Source organism: Mobula birostris, chromosome 1, assembly GCF_030028105.1.
Source record: "Mobula birostris isolate sMobBir1 chromosome 1, sMobBir1.hap1, whole genome shotgun sequence".
In the NCBI taxonomy this organism is placed as follows: Eukaryota; Metazoa; Chordata; class Chondrichthyes; order Myliobatiformes; family Myliobatidae; genus Mobula; species Mobula birostris.
Window position 1 is genome coordinate 219,799,215 of NC_092370.1, and position 15,891 is coordinate 219,815,105.

General features: G+C 37.7%; 1 protein-coding gene across 1 annotated transcript in view; it reads left to right on the forward strand.

Annotated features, from left to right (window-relative positions):
• Positions 1-11,797, forward strand: part of cpsf2 (cleavage and polyadenylation specific factor 2) — a 30,243-nt gene extending 18,446 nt beyond the window's left edge. The window contains exons 11-15 of the mRNA XM_072271617.1: positions 367-519; positions 635-860; positions 5,465-5,767; positions 9,108-9,242; positions 10,983-11,797. Coding sequence (XP_072127718.1) covers positions 367-519; positions 635-860; positions 5,465-5,767; positions 9,108-9,242; positions 10,983-11,075 — 910 coding nt within the window. The 3' untranslated portion in view covers positions 11,076-11,797. The remainder of the gene's footprint in view (positions 1-366; positions 520-634; positions 861-5,464; positions 5,768-9,107; positions 9,243-10,982) is intronic.
• Positions 11,798-15,891: the final 4,094 nt, after the last annotated feature.

The following is a 15,891-nucleotide window of genomic DNA, read 5'->3' on the forward strand; positions in this document are numbered from 1 at the left end:
TGTAAGAAGCCCTATAAAAGGAATAAAAAAGGAGAAAATCTTTGCAGGAAACAAATTGTCCATCCCTCCTCCTCCTCGATGTATATAGTGATCTTTTATACATGAACAGTTAAACCTTTATCTGTAAATGCACCATGTTGGAAGTCTCATTGATTTGAACGAGTATTGATATTGCCCAAGGTTATCAATTGAACCTCCTGGAGTTTCACTTGAACTATTATTTTTCTCATTGTACATCGTTTCTTTCCCTAAAGACATTTTTGCAACAACTTTTCTTTATTCTGTATGATATCTATGCAGATCCAAAAAAATTAACTTCCTTTTTTCTGTGGTTTCTTATTTGTGTTTATTGCTGTTTTATTTTAGAGCTGAGGACTTTTTAGTTCCAGAGCTGCAGGCAACAGAAGAAGAAAAAAGCAAACTTGATTCTGGTCTGACTAATGGAGAAGAACCTATGGATCAGGATCTATCTGATGTTCCAACCAAGTGTGTTTCAGCAACAGAAACCATAGATATCAGGTTAGTGAGGCGCTAATGTTTGAAAGTAATATTCATTCTGAATTGAAAATCTGATTATTTTTCTCCTAAATTGAAATTGAATGTATTCATCAAATAATTCGCTTTTCTCAAACAGGGCAAGAGTGACGTATATTGATTACGAAGGACGTTCAGATGGTGACTCAATCAAAAAAATAATTAATCAAATGAAACCCCGTCAGTTAATTATTGTTCATGGGCCCCCAGAGTCCAGCCAAGATCTTGCTGAATCATGCAAAGCATTTGGTGGAAAGGACATTAAAGTTTATACACCAAAGCTTCAAGAAACAATAGACGCTACAAGTGAAACTCATATTTACCAGGTATTGCAATTTGAAGGTTAATGTGTGAGATGGATTGTAATAGCTTACTATAAGCTAGCTAGTGGAGTAGTGGCATCTGCACTGGACTTTGGGGCGGGTCGTCCCATGTTCAGATCCAACCGGCTCCTTGCATGCTTTTCCATCTGTGCTGGGTTGAATGTTGAACTAGCATCTCAGCCTCGTAAAACAGACAAATGCTAAAGGTTGCTGCCTGATGAGGCACAGGAGGATAATATTTTGTGCTGAACAGCAGACTTCAAGATTGATGCTCCAATACATAAGACTTCAATACATAACATAGGCATAATTACTCCATTGCTGAGATATGACATAAAGGAAAGTTTTTTTAGCCTTCATAGGTGCGACAATGGTATATAAAAGTCTTCTATTTTTGGAAAGGTGGCTTGTAGGTAAGATTTTTTGAAATAGGAATTGCCATTAATTTGCAGCTTGAAACAACAACTCATCTATTTGCAAACATTACATTTGTGAATTTAACACCATCTTATTGTTGGACCTTCGAGTCTGATCATGAGCCAGAATCTTGGCATAGGTGCCTATAAGAAGTATTCACCTCCTTGGAAGTTTTCATGTTTTATTGTTTTACAACATTGAATCACAGTGGATGAAACTTGGCTGGTTTTTTTTGACACTGATCAACAGAAAAGACTCTTTCATGTCAAAGTGAAAACAAATTTCTACAAGTGGTCTAAATTTATTACAATTATTAAGCACAAAATAATTGATTGCTTAATTGCTCACCCCCTTCAAGTCATTATTTAGTAGATGTACCTTTGGCAGCAATTACAGCCTTGAGTCTGTGTGGCTAGGTCTCTATCAGCTTTACACATCTGGACACTGCAATTTTTCCCTATTCTTCTTTACAAAGCTGCTCAAACTCTGTCAAATTCCATGGGATGGTGAGTGAACAGCTCTTTAAGTCCACCCACAAATTCTCAATTGGATTGAGGTCTGGACTTTGACTCGGCCACTCTAGGACATTAACTTTGTTGTTTTTAAGCCATTCCTGTGGAGCTTTGGCTTTATGCTTGGGGTCTTTGTCTTGCTAGAAAACAAATCTCCCAGGTCACAATTCTTTTGCAGACTGCATCAGGTTTTCCTCCAGGATTTCCCTTTATTTTGCTGCATTCATTTTATCCTCTACCTTCACAAGCCTTCCAAGGCCTGCTTCAGTGAAACATCCCCACAGTTTGATGCAGCCACCACCATGCTTCACGGTGGGGTTGGTGTGTTTTTGATAATGTGTGGTGTTTTAGCATTTAGTCTCATAGTCAAAAAGCTCAATTTTGGTTTTATCAGACCATAGAACCTTCTTTCAGTGACTTGAGTGTCCCACATGCCTTTTGGCAAAACCTAGGTGAGATTTCATGTGAGTTGTTTATTCAACAGTGGTTTTCTCTTTGCCACTCTCTCGTAAAGCTGTGACTGGTGAAGCACCCAGGCAACAGAATCAGAGTCAGGTTTATTATCACCAGCATGTGATGTGAAATATGTTAACTTAGCAGCAGCAGTTCAATGCAATACATAATCTAGCAGAGAGAAAAATATATAATAATAAATAAAATTAAAATAATAATAAACAAGTAAATCAATTATGTATATTGAATAGATTTTTTTTAAAGTGCAAAAACAGAAATACTGTATATTTTTAAAAAAAAGGTGAGGTAGTGTCCAAAGAATCAGTGTCCATTTAGGAATCGGATGGCAGAGGGGAAGAAGCTGTTCTTGAATCGCTGAGTGTGTGCCTTCAGGCTTTTGTACCTTCTACTTGATGGTAACAGTGAGAAAAGGGTGCTGGAGGTCCTTAATAATGGATGCTACCTTTCTGAGACACCACTCCCTAAAGGTGTCCTGGGTACTTTGTAGGCTAGTACCCAAGATGGAGCTGACTAGATTTACAACTTTCTGCAGCTCCTTTTGGTCCTGTGCAGTAGCCCCTCCATACCTGACAGTGATGCAGCCTGTCAGAATGCTCTCCACGGGACAACTATAGAAGTTTTTGAGTGTATTTGTTGACATGCCAAATCTCTTCAGACTCCTAATATAGCCCCGCTGTCTTGCCTTCTTTATAACTGCATTGATATGTTGGGACCAGAGATCTTGACAGCCAGAAACTTGAAACTGCTTACTCTCTCCAATTCTGATCTTTCTGAGGATTGGTATGTGTTCCTTCGTCTTACCCTTCCTGAAGTCCACAGTCAGCTCTTTCGTCTTACTGACGTTGAGTGCCAGGTTGTTGCTGCGGCACCGTTCCACTAGTTGGCATATCTCACTCCTGTACACCCTCTCGTCACCACCTGAGATTCTACCAACAATGGTTATATCATCAGCAAATTTATAGATGGTATTTGAGCTATGCCTAGCCACACAGTCATGTGTATATACAGAGTAGAGCAGTGGGCTAAGCACACACCCCTGAGGTGCGCCAGTGTTGATCATCAGCGAGGAGGAGATGTTATCACCAATCTGCACAGATTGTGGTCTTCCGGTTAGGAATTCGAGGATCCAGTTGCAGAGGGAGGTACAGAGGCCCAGGTTCTGCAACTTCTCAATCAGAGTTGTGGGAATGATGGTATTAAATGTTGAGCTACAGTCGATGAACAGCATCCTGGCATAGGTGTTTGTGCTGTCCAGGTAGTCTAAAGCTGTGTGGAGAGCCGCTGAGATTGTGAATGCCATTGACTTATATTGTGGTGATAGGCAAGTTGCAATGGGTGCAGTTCCTTGCTGAGGCAAGAGTTCGGTCTAGTCATGACCAGCCTGTCAAAGCATTTCATCACTGTTGATGTGAGTGCTGCCAGGCGATAGTCATTAAGGCAGCCCACATTATTCTTCTTAGGCACTGGTAGAATTATTGCCTTTTTGAAGCAAATGGGAACTTCCGCCCGTAACAGTGAGAGGTTGAAAATGTCCTTGAATACTCCCGCTGGTTGGTTGGCACAGATTTTCAGAGCCTTACCAGGTACTCCACTGGGACCTTTCGCTTTCACTGTCTTTAAAGACAGCCTAACATCGGCCTCTGAGACGGAGATCACAGGGTCATCAGGTGCAGGGATCTTCACTGCTGTATGTGCAGTCTCTCTCATCTCAGCCACTGAAGCTTGTAGCTCCTCCAGAGTTGTCATAGGTCTCTTGGTGGCCTCCCTCAATAGCATCCTTCTTGCATGGTCGCTCAATTTTTGAAGATGGCCTGCTCTAAGCAGATTTACAGCTGTGCCATATTCTTTACATTTCTTAATGATTAATTTAACTGTACTCAAGTGTACTTAACTAACTGTAACTAAGTGTACCTAACTAACTGTACTTCAGTGACTTGGAAAATTTCTTGTATCCATCTCCTGACTTGTGCTTTTCAATAACATTTTTGCGGAGTTGTTTGGAGTGTTCTTTTGTGTTCATGGTGTAGTTTTTGCCAGGATACTGACTCACCAGTAGTTGGACCTTCCAGATACAGGTGAACTTACAACAATCAATTGAAACACCTTGACTGTACGTAGGTCTCCAAAAACAGATCTCCATTTAACTAATTATGTGACTTCTAAAACCAATTGGCTGCACCAGTGATGATTTTGTGTATCATATTAATGTGGATGAATACTTATACAATCAATTATTTTGTGTTTTATTTTTGTAATTAATTTAGATCAGATTGTAGAGATCTCTTTTTACTTTGACACGAAGGAGTCTTTTTCTGTTGATCAGGGCAAAAAAAAAGCCAAATTAAATCCACTGTGATTCAATGTTGTAAGAGAATAAAACATGAAAACTTCCAAGGGGGTTGAATACTTCTTTTAGGCACTGTAAATCTGATGCTTTCCAGAGCAAATTAGAGTGACAAAACAATAAATTGCTTACTTAGCAATTGAGAAAATTGTAGCTTGAGGAGAAATAGCACCAAAAGAAATCTCTTTACTGAGAAAGATATTATGATTAGCTGAAAGTATAAATGGGAGGATTAAAGCACAGACTAATTTCTTGGAGCTATGTTATAACATTTTGATAAAACTGATTAAAAGGAAAAACATTCAGTAATGCATTTTGAAAAGTATTCTCAACAGACATTAATAAAAATAACTTTTTAAAATCTCCACAAACCTACTTAATGCCAGCTTTTGAATATTTTTCAAAAATTGCTGACAGCATATTCACTGCCATATGAATTTTAAATACTTAGTCTCCTGAGCCTGCTTCATAATAAGATGTAATAAGATGATATATTATAACCTGGACTCTGCATGCTGGTTTACTTATTTACGGTAATCTTTTAACCTTTCCATTTTGAGAACCTTTGCCTTAAAAATAATTAACAGCTTTGCTTCCTCTGCCCTTTGAGGAAGAGAGTCCAGACTTCTGACCCTATCAGAAAGGAAACACGTTATCTTTAATTGGAAACCCCTTAATTAAACCGTTGACCTTTATATTTAATTTGTGTATTTGGTATTGTATATTAAAACATTGAAGTGCCTAGTTGTTTTGAAAAACTTCTTTATTTGTCTGTGTGTAATTATATGGAGCAACCTGTGGTTGCCTCCTCTGTTTATCATTACATGATTTACTAATATTTACATTTTTCATTCTCACAGGTTAGACTGAAGGATTCTTTGGTCAGTTCTCTTCAGTTCTGCAAAGCAAAAGATGCAGAATTAGCTTGGATAGATGGTATCTTGGACATGCGGGTATCAAAAGTTGATACAGGGGTTATTCTGGAAGAGGGGGAGTTAAGAGAGGACGAAGAAGGGGAAATGCAGGTAGATGCTCCTTCATCAGGTTCAGATCAAGTTGCGGCTCAGCAAAAGGCAATGAAGAGCCTTTTTGATGATGATGAAAAAGAGGCCAATGAAGATCTTGATGTAATTCCCACTCTGGAACCATTGTCACCCAATGAGGTATGGAAATAATGTTGTCCACTCATTGTTTGGAAGCTTGTATTTTTTGTACATGTTTAACCACTAGAAAGCTTGATTTGACTTTGGAAATAATAGGAATTATTGCAGCTTTATATTAGTAGTGCCCTCTGTGTTAAACCATCAAAAAAAATCCTCTTAACAATACAAAAATTTTATTTTTATCTTGTTTCTGTTTTAATACAAAAGTTGTGTTATTGTTATTCTGAATCACAAGGTATTTTCTTATTACACAGAAAATTGTGAAACGTAAACCTGTTTGTTTTCAAGAAAAGAAATCCATCTTTTTTTTAGATCAAGTTTGAGATTCTCACATCTTTTAACCTTAGTCATTTCATACCAATAAAATATTAGGCCGAATAAGTTAGGGATGATGTCTCTTTAGGAGTGGACTTGGTTACCTAGCTGATACAAAAATAAAATTATATTTGGAGTTAAGTTTCAAGGCCTGCATAGTTAGAAATTCACTTTCAATAGTGGTCCTATGTATATTTAGCAACTAATTGCATATTGCCTCTAAAATTCAATTCCATTAATTACAAAAGCACGATACATCACACTGCTGTTAGTAAAGTGACAGGGATCATGGTTTAGGCAAGGTTATTTTTCAAAAGACTTTGATATCAAAATCCTCTTATAGCTTATCTTGTTTTTTCTCTTCTTCAGCATGTAATTAAGTTGAGTGTTTGAGCACAATTGATTAAATCTTGCAGATGAAATCTCCAAATTTTGATAGTTTGTAATGTGAACTTAATTAAAATTTAAGTATTAATTATTGTTCAGTCTGTGCCCTTGCCAGAAGTCAAAAATGTTTTATTGGGAGGGAGAAGGAAGGTAGGAACCTTGATATCAAATGACTTTTTTTTATATTATGAAGGTCTTATGTACATGTTATTCCTGATTTGTGTTCCTTATTTGTGAAATACAAATATTTCTACCTATGATAAATGGTAATATGATCCAGTGGGTTGAGCACAACTATCAGCAAACAAGCCTGATGTTTTTTTAAGCATAAAATGAATGATACAGTTTTGTACAGTGAGATTTATTGTTCTCTGCTATTCTGTTGGGAAGTTAATTCTTATAACCATATAACAATTACCGCACGGAAACAGGCCATTTCGGCCCTTCTAGTCCGTGCCGAACTCTTACCTTAATTCTTAATCCCAAGTTATCTGGAAGTAGTGAGGTTTGTATTTAAGGGCTATAAACAACTTTCAAATGTAACTAGTGAATTCTTAAGGTCTAAAAACGATCAACAGCAAAGCAGCGAACAATGTAATAATTGTACAAACAATTATCTAAAACACAAGATATTCTGCAGTTGCTGAAAGTCTTGAGCAACACACACAAAATGCTGGAGGAACTCAGCAATTCAGGCAGCATCATGGAGGGCAATAAACAATGTTTCGGGCAGTCCTTGCAACCAGTCACCAATAACCTGCTTGCTGATGCTCAGTTTGAATTCTTGCAAAACATATCAGCTTTTGGCACCATTGCAGCCTGACTAATGGAAGAGAACTGAGGCATCTTAACTGTTTGCAGCATCAAGAAATTTAGCAGAACTAAGACATTATACTCCTGACCCACAAGAGAACAGTTATTGCAGCCCTGGGACATAGCTGCCAGTTGCTCAGATCAGCATGCTTGATATGATGGTCTTTAGCTATATCTTCAATAAGTATGTCTGTACTTAAAAGTCAGGTGGCCCATTTGGGAATGATTGTACATGTTCCTTTTCATTCCCAACAATGGAGCCACGTGTCAGTCTGCAGCATGCTATGTATATAAGGAACTGAAAAAGGACAAGAAATATTCATGCCCCTAAAAGCATGTAGCCATCACCTTCAGCAAGAAAATAGCCAGTCACCTCTGCTTGATCTGCAGTGGCACCAGTTTACATTGAACAGGAGTAAACATCAGCTAAATATATCAAAGCAACAGCTATAAAGTTCAAGTCAAATGATCTTATGATATACTCCTTACACAACTAGATGGGGACAAAGCTCAACATGATCAAAGGCAAACTGTTTAACTGTTCATCTGGTACCGTCTAGGAATTTCTCCACCTTCCTTTTTTCGAGTAGCTCAAAAACACTGATCAAAATTTTGATCATCTGTCCTGACATTTGGTCATCGTCATTTTTGAAAATTAATTTGTAATGTGGGTGTTACCATTTAAACGCTGCTTAAACACAAGATGCTATTGTATTGCTTAACTCATTAGCAATCCCATCGATCTTTGAGACTCTATGCACAATCTGCTGTTTACAATTTGCATGTTTACTATTCCTGATTTGATGTTAGTTTCCTGCACCCCTGACACCTACTACCCAGAAGGAAAGCAACAACTTTCGACAGGAGAATCATCTCTAGCAATCCCTTCCTAAGCTGTACTCCACTGCAACTAATGCTGCTGTTTTCTTATACTGGAGTGAAATGTTTATCTTCTCTGTCTACTACCACTGATAGCATGCAGTGTAGATTAACCATTCCTATCAGATCTGAGATGAGAGTGATAAGTAATAAATGTTGTTTAGGATGGTGGTGACTATTGGTAGCTTGGGTTGAGGCATTTGATGTTGCGGTGTTTGCCGAGCTTGGCAGATGGCTTACAGACGTTTCATTACCAGGTGAGAGAACATCCTCAGTGTGCAGTTGTGGGTGTTTCTCTCTGGGAGTGCTCGTGTTTATGTAGCCCCCCATTCACTTGCCTCATTTCTGATTGACTACCTGTTCACCTGACCTTTGAATTCTATTGGCTAGTGTTTCTTTGGCTCTTAGGAGTTCGTAGATGGCATCTATTTCAATATGCTTGTTCAGCCAACTGGTGACGAAATGTTTGCAAGCTAATTATCAAGCTTGGCGAACACCACAACATTACATAAATGTTGTCCTGTTTGCATCACCCACATCTTGAGAATAAATATTGAGAATAAGGTGGTGAAAAGAGTCCAACCTAATGAGCCCCATTGCTGCAAAACCCATGGACCAAAGCTGTAATAGTAAGTAAAGTTTTTATAAATATTGAGCAAGTCAGACAGCATCTATGCAAAGTGGAAAATGGGGCTAACATTTCAGATTGGTGATTTATTCCCGATAGCTGATCTTCATGTGATTTCGGTTGAGAAGCATGACATGAACAACTTTAAAAATAACTATTTTAACAGTCAAGTAACTGTTGCTCCATGTCTGATAGTTATAAGAGCCGTTTATTTCACCAATCATAATAATCTGATGACCTCATACTGAATGTGATAATTATGAAATGTAGAAGTCCATTCATTGAGCAGTAACTAATATTTTTAATTCTTTATTTTAGGTTCCTGGTCATCAAGCAGTCTTTATTAATGAGCCAAGATTATCTGATTTTAAACAAGTTCTTTTGCGGGAAGGTATCCAGGCAGAATTTGTTGGAGGTGTGCTTGTCTGCAACAATATGGTAGCTGTTCGAAGGGTAAGTATCTTTATCTAGTCTGTTAACGCATTTAAAGACCATCAGTGAAATATGATTATCAAGAGTTCATCTTGTACTAGTGGACTATTCAGTAGTCTTATAACAGCTGTCCTTGAGCCTGGTGATATGTGCTTTTAGGCTTTGTTACCTTCTGCCAGTTGAGTGGCAGACAGCATGTATGAGGTGGGTGTGTTGGCTGCCCTACTGAGGCAGTGAGAAATATTGACAAGTCTGTGGAGGGGAGGCTGGTGCATGTCATTTGTTAAGCTGTGTCCGCATGTCTCTGCAGTTTCTTGCGGTCACAGGCAGACCACTTGCCATACAAAGCCACAGTGCATCAATAAAAATTGGTGAGGTCAAAGGGGACAGCCCAAATTTCTTTAACTTCCTGAGGAAGTAGTGTTGCTCGTGAGTTTTCTTGACCATGACTTTTGAAAGGTTGGATCTGGACAGACTATTGGTAACGTTAACTTCCAGCTGAAGCCTCTAAGCCTGTCAACCTCAGCACTGTTGATATAAACACTATACCCCTTCCAGAAGTCAATGACCAGCTGCCTTGTTTTGCTGACATTGAGGGGAAGGTTGTTGTCATGACACTATGTCACTAGGCTCTGTACCTCTTTCCGATATTCTCTGACTGGTCATTATTTGAGATATGGCCCACTAGTGTGGAATCATTTGCAGACTAGGAGTTAGAGCAGAATCTGATCATATATCACGAGTGTACAGGGAGTTGAGTATGAGGCTGAGGAACAGAATGGATGTGGCAGAAGTTAGTTGCTGGTCCTTGCTGATTGCAGTGTGTTGGTCAGAAAGTAAAGGATCATTTGCAAAGGAGTTTTTGTTTTTGTTCATTTGAGATGCAAAATATGCATTTGTGTGCTAGAATGATTAATTTTTGCCCATAATATTGTTTGTGCCATCAGACGTCGAACAGTACAGCATTAGACCAGGCCTTTTGGCTTATGATGTTATGCCAAGCTAATTTAAATTAGTAATAAAATGCCTAACACAATGACCATATATCCCTGCATTCTCTGCACATTCATGCTTAAATACTTCTGTTGTATTTGCCTCCCCTACTATCCCCAGCAGCAAGTTCCAGGTACCCACTACTCTCTTTATAAATAAAACAAGAGCATGCTCTGCCCTTCTCCTTTGAACTTAGTCCCTCTCACCTTAAATGCACGCCCTTTAGCATTAGCCATTTTGTCCCTCGGAAAAAATCACAGGCTGTCTGCCTTTGCCTCTCATAATCTTATAAAATTTCTGTTAAGACTTCCAAAATCCTCCATGACTCCAGAGAAATGAACCCACTTATGTTCAACCCCTGTTAGAGGAGCACTTGCTCTTTAATCCAGGCAACATTGTGGTAAGTGTCTTCTGCACTATTTCCATAGCTCCTACGTCCTTCCCATAATTGGACAACGAGGGTTGAAGGCAATACTCTAGATGAGGCTTAACTAGAATTTATAAAGCTGCAACATTACTTCCTTGATTAAAAAAGGTTTGGAAGAAGATTGATCAAACTTCTGAATATCTGTCTGTCACTGCATTGTCATTTTGGCTTAGGGGATCACTTATAATGTCCAAGTGTAAAAAAAATAGAATTTTATGTATGCTTTTAAGTTACATATTGATATTAAATAGAAAATGCATTTATAATTTAAAATGTGTGATGTACTTTCTCGCTTTATGTTTAGATCTATCTTTAAATTCTTACTGCACTTTTATTTGCAGACTGAGACAGGACGCATTGGATTGGAAGGATGCTTGTGTGAAGATTATTATAAAATAAGGGACCTTTTATATCAACAGTATGCAATTGTATAATTACACTTGGAATTCTCTTCAAAAACTCAATTCTCGTCGCGAGGAGCCTTCTAAATCACTGAAAGGCATAGATGTGATGTGAAAAATCGGGAGTTTTTTTCTATCTACAATGCTAGTTCTTTGAATCTTGCATTTGGTTTTCTTCTCTCGTGTCACTGGAGGGAATTTGAAATCAATCTTGTATTTGTGCATCTGAAGTCAGCTCCGTTAAACATAAGATTATGTTCTCTCTCAACAGTAGTTTCCTGTAGAAATTTGATAATGACGTACAATATATTTGGCTTACAGAGTCAATGTGAACAAATGTATTTGCAATACTTAGTTCACCTGTTTACATGATTATAAAACTGCAGCTTGAGCTTTGAAACACTGTCATTTTATCAAGCTGTGTAAAAATAACTTGACCTATAGAAGAGAAAGAAGGTGACCTTTCAACCAAGAGAAGTTTGAAGCATTTTGAAAGTTTTAATTTTTTTCAAAATACTAAGATGTGTTTTGATGGGGATATTGGTTAACTCACCCTATACAATTTAAGACTATTAAAGTTGGTTATCAGGCTTTTATAAAGTTATATAAATGCAGGACGCATTGACACACAGATGTTGTAAATAGTTATGCTGAGTTTGTAAAGAAGAAAATGCTGTGTGAAATTGTTACAAATAAATTGTAACTTAGTTTTGAAATCCAAGAATATTAAATTGTTTATAAAACTTCACCTTTAACTTGTTGTAAGTTCTTACTAAAATAGAGCAATCTTACAGACAGTGTTCCAGGAGATCATTTAAGCAATCCTTGACTTAAACAATCCTTGAAGAACAAAATCAAAGTTGAGTTTATTGTCATGTGTATAAGTATATTGCCAATGCTGGAAATCGGCAATAAAAACTGAACATGCTGGAATCACCCATCGTGACAGGCAGCATCTGTTGAAAGAAAACTAGTTTAAAAATTCAGTTCTAATTCTGGGCCTTGCACCTCTAAACACTTTTTCACATTCCACAAATGTTAAACTACAAGATCATAAGACATAGGAGCGGAATTAAGCCATTTGGTCCATCAAGCCTGCTCCACCATTACATCATTGGGGTTGAGATGGATAATAATTCGCCATTCTCCTGCCTTCTACCCATTGCCCTTACAAATCAAGAACCTATCAAACTCTGCTTTAAATAAACCCATATGACATGGTTTCCACAGCTGTCTGTGGCAGTAAATTCCATTGATTTGCCATCATCTGGCTAAAGAAATTTCTCTTCATCTCTGTTCTAACAGGACGTCCTTCTATTCTGAGGCTGTCCTCTCTGATCCTAGACTCCCTCACTATAGGAAACGTCCTGTCCATATCCACTCTATCTAGGCCTTTCAATATTCACTAAGTTTCAATGAGCTCCCCCCCCCACCCCATTCTCTCGAACTCCAGTGAGCACAGGCCCAGAGCCATCAAATGCTCCTCATACATTAACCCTTTCATTCCTGAAATCTTTCTGGAGAACCTCCTCTGAACCCTCTCTAATGCCAGCACATTTTTTCTTAGATAAGGGACCCAAAACTGCTCCAAGTGCTGTCTGACCAATGCCTTAAAATCGCAGCATTACATCCTTATTTTAGTATTCTAGTCCTCCCAAAATGAATGGTAACATTGCATTTGCCTTTCTTACCACTGACTCAGCCTGTAAGTTAACATATAATCCTTTGAGTTTTCTCCATTTAGAAAATAGTCTATGCCTTCTACCAAAATGCAAGACTTCCCTACACTATATTCAATCTGCTACTCATTTGCCCATTCTCTCAGTCTGTCTTCAGTCCTGCAAACTCACTTTTCCTCAACGCTACCTGCCCCTCCACCTATCTTCGTATCATCTGCAAACTTGGCTACCTTCCTTGCCAATGACTCAACCTGCAAGTTAACTTTTAATTGCCTAACCAGCTGAGTGTTTCCAGTATTTTCTGTTTTTATTTCTTGATGGTGCATGTTGGACTGAATCTCCCTTAACTCACATCTAGATATACAGTATTCACATCTGGTAGGTATTGTTGGACAATAAATAGTTGAGAACTTGCACAAAATTTCCCAAAATGAAATATTATTGTTTCCCTTCTACTGGCATGGCAGTAATCAACTAAGGTGCATTGAAAAGTAAGAATTTTGTGCAAATATATTGCAATTATATATATATAATTGTGTCCTTGTAGGTTTAATATAAACATCAAAGTTATTTTCTATGACCTGATAGTGTTTTTTTTTTCTAGCAGATCTACATTGCAGATCATTAAAAAGGGTGCAGTCTTCTGGTTAGTAGTACCATCAGTCTAAAGTATTCCCATCAATCACGCAATTTCTGGGAAAGCTAAGCGGAGAGAGTCCTCTTTATCTTAGCACGAGAATTGCATTTTAATTAAAAACTTTGCTATGTCAGCACTGCTGGTGTAGTTGGTTAGGGGACAGTTTAATGATGCTTTTACTTCTTGAGACCTGTTTTTTCCCCCTGTATCTTTGACTAGTCCTTGTTAGAATGGTTGAATCTGGGGTTGAAAATACCTGTATAAAAATCATATTCTGAGGTTAATAAAACAAATGGGAGAATTAAAATTTTCCAGTGCTCCTATAATGTGTAAATTTTTTACAATATTTGTTTGCCTAGTTTGCATTTTCAGAGTATTTCATGTTTTACAATAGTATCCAAAATGAAATTCTTTAGCATTGTGGATATCACCATGAAAGCCTTGTTTGCTTTGTAAAGAGAGTACCGAATCACCTTGAATGCAGCTTGTCTGTTCCTACAGTGCCGTTAAATTTTGAGCTCCAGAATAATTTCCTGCATTCCCATTTAGATTTTTTCGTGCAGATTTTGGCGCTGTCAGTATGATGAAAGGTTTCACCTGGACGTTGCAGTCATGGAGAAGTGGTATCAGGGCAGCTGGAATCAATGCTGGCTGATCAACAGACACATAAGCAAGAAGCCTCAGAGACTGAGTACAAGCGAAAATCATCAATAAATCACTTTTAGCTTGAACTATTGCAAAGTGTCAGCACCGTTATGCAATTAAACACAAATTCACTGAAAGTTAATTTCTTGTTTCTCCAAATTCCTACATGATACAAGTAGTTTGAAATTATATGTGTTCAGCTTCAAGCAGTCTGTCAGAACCACAAACTATTTCTGAGGAAGCAACACTTTCAAGAAAAATTGTCCTTTGTAAATATTCTTGAATCTGGTGGTGTGTGGTCCAAGGCTCCTTTACCTCCTTCAGGAAATGAGCCACTTCAAGAAATTGACTTAAAATTTTGAATAGCTCTTGTAACCACAATATGGCTGGTCCATCCAGTTAAAATTTTGCCAGTGGTAATCCTCTGATGTTGCTTTTCGGAGACTCCATGGTTTAGTTAGCCATCAAGGGAAAGTGACTAGACCTTGGTTAAGTTGCCTGATATGTGTATTGCAAATTTGACTTGCTAATTATCTTTGTCCAGATTCTAAACAGAGCTATGTATTTGCTAATTAGTGACTGATGGGTACATAGTGACATGGTTAGCTCAAATCAGAATTTCTGGCCTAACATTTAAATTACTGAACTGCTTTTTTTAGACAAATGTCAAGATCTGCATGAATTTCAACACACTTGTTTTCCCTTTAAATAAAAATTGTTATTGAAAATAAGACTATTTATGTAGGGTTAAAACTTGCTTTCACATGTCATAGATTTTAATAATTCACAACAATAGTTTTGAACAGCTTTAGTGTTTGAATCATGTCTGTATCATTTTCTGGTTCCATACAGGACAATTGGCTACAAAATGGGCCCCATTCCCAACATATGGTTCTGTAGGCATTTTGAACTAAGATTCAGCTCATCTGTTTTATTTTTGTTATTACGCAGATCCCTTTGCCATTAATGTTGCAGGAAGCAAAATTAGTTGATATGAAATGTTACTTTATTCTGATTTAAGAAGTGCTGGCATAAGCTTGTCAGATTTACATAGATATATATGATGGGCATATATTAATATATTTCTATTGGCTCTTCATCTGCTCAGCAGTAAGGATCTTTTCAACTATATCAGTCCAAGAAATGAAAAAAAAGTTCCCTGTATATTTAGCTATCCAACACAAGCCATCAAAAAATATAAACAATTAGATATGAATAATTCCCGTTACACTTCATGTACAAAATAACAACCTCACAAGAACATTATGCATTTGAACAGCCCTTCAACAGATAAGGAGCTAAAAGAAACCTATTAACTTATACAGTACCCTCCATATTGATCAACAGAAACCTGACAAATTCCAGCCAACACTGCACACTGCCCAGAGTGCTGTGAATAACAGAGGCAGGATCTGTTGTTTCTATTTTGTTTCATGTTTTAATGATTTACACTAGACTGCACGAGAAACTCAGTTGTATCCTGTTCAAAAAAAAAGCTGGGTGGCAATTAATTAAAGATAACAGACTACGCTTCCATTTAAATGTTTTGAAAGTGGTCTGAAGAATAATAGGGCTTTGTTCCAAGGCCATATTTTATCGTGGTAGCCAGAGGGTGGTGAATCTGGAATTCAATGACACAGACGGCTCATGGAGGCCAAGTTATTGGGTATATTTAAAGCAAAGTCGAAAGGTTCTTGATTAGAAAGGGTGTCAAAGATTATGGGAAGGAGGCAGGAGAATGGGGTTGAGGGGGATAATAAATCAGCCATGATGGAATGGCAGAGTAAACTGGATGGGCTGATTGGTCTAATTTTGCTCCTATGTCTCTGGTAAAGTTACAAAAATATGGGTATGCTAACAAATAATTGTTACGGACAGATGTGCAGTA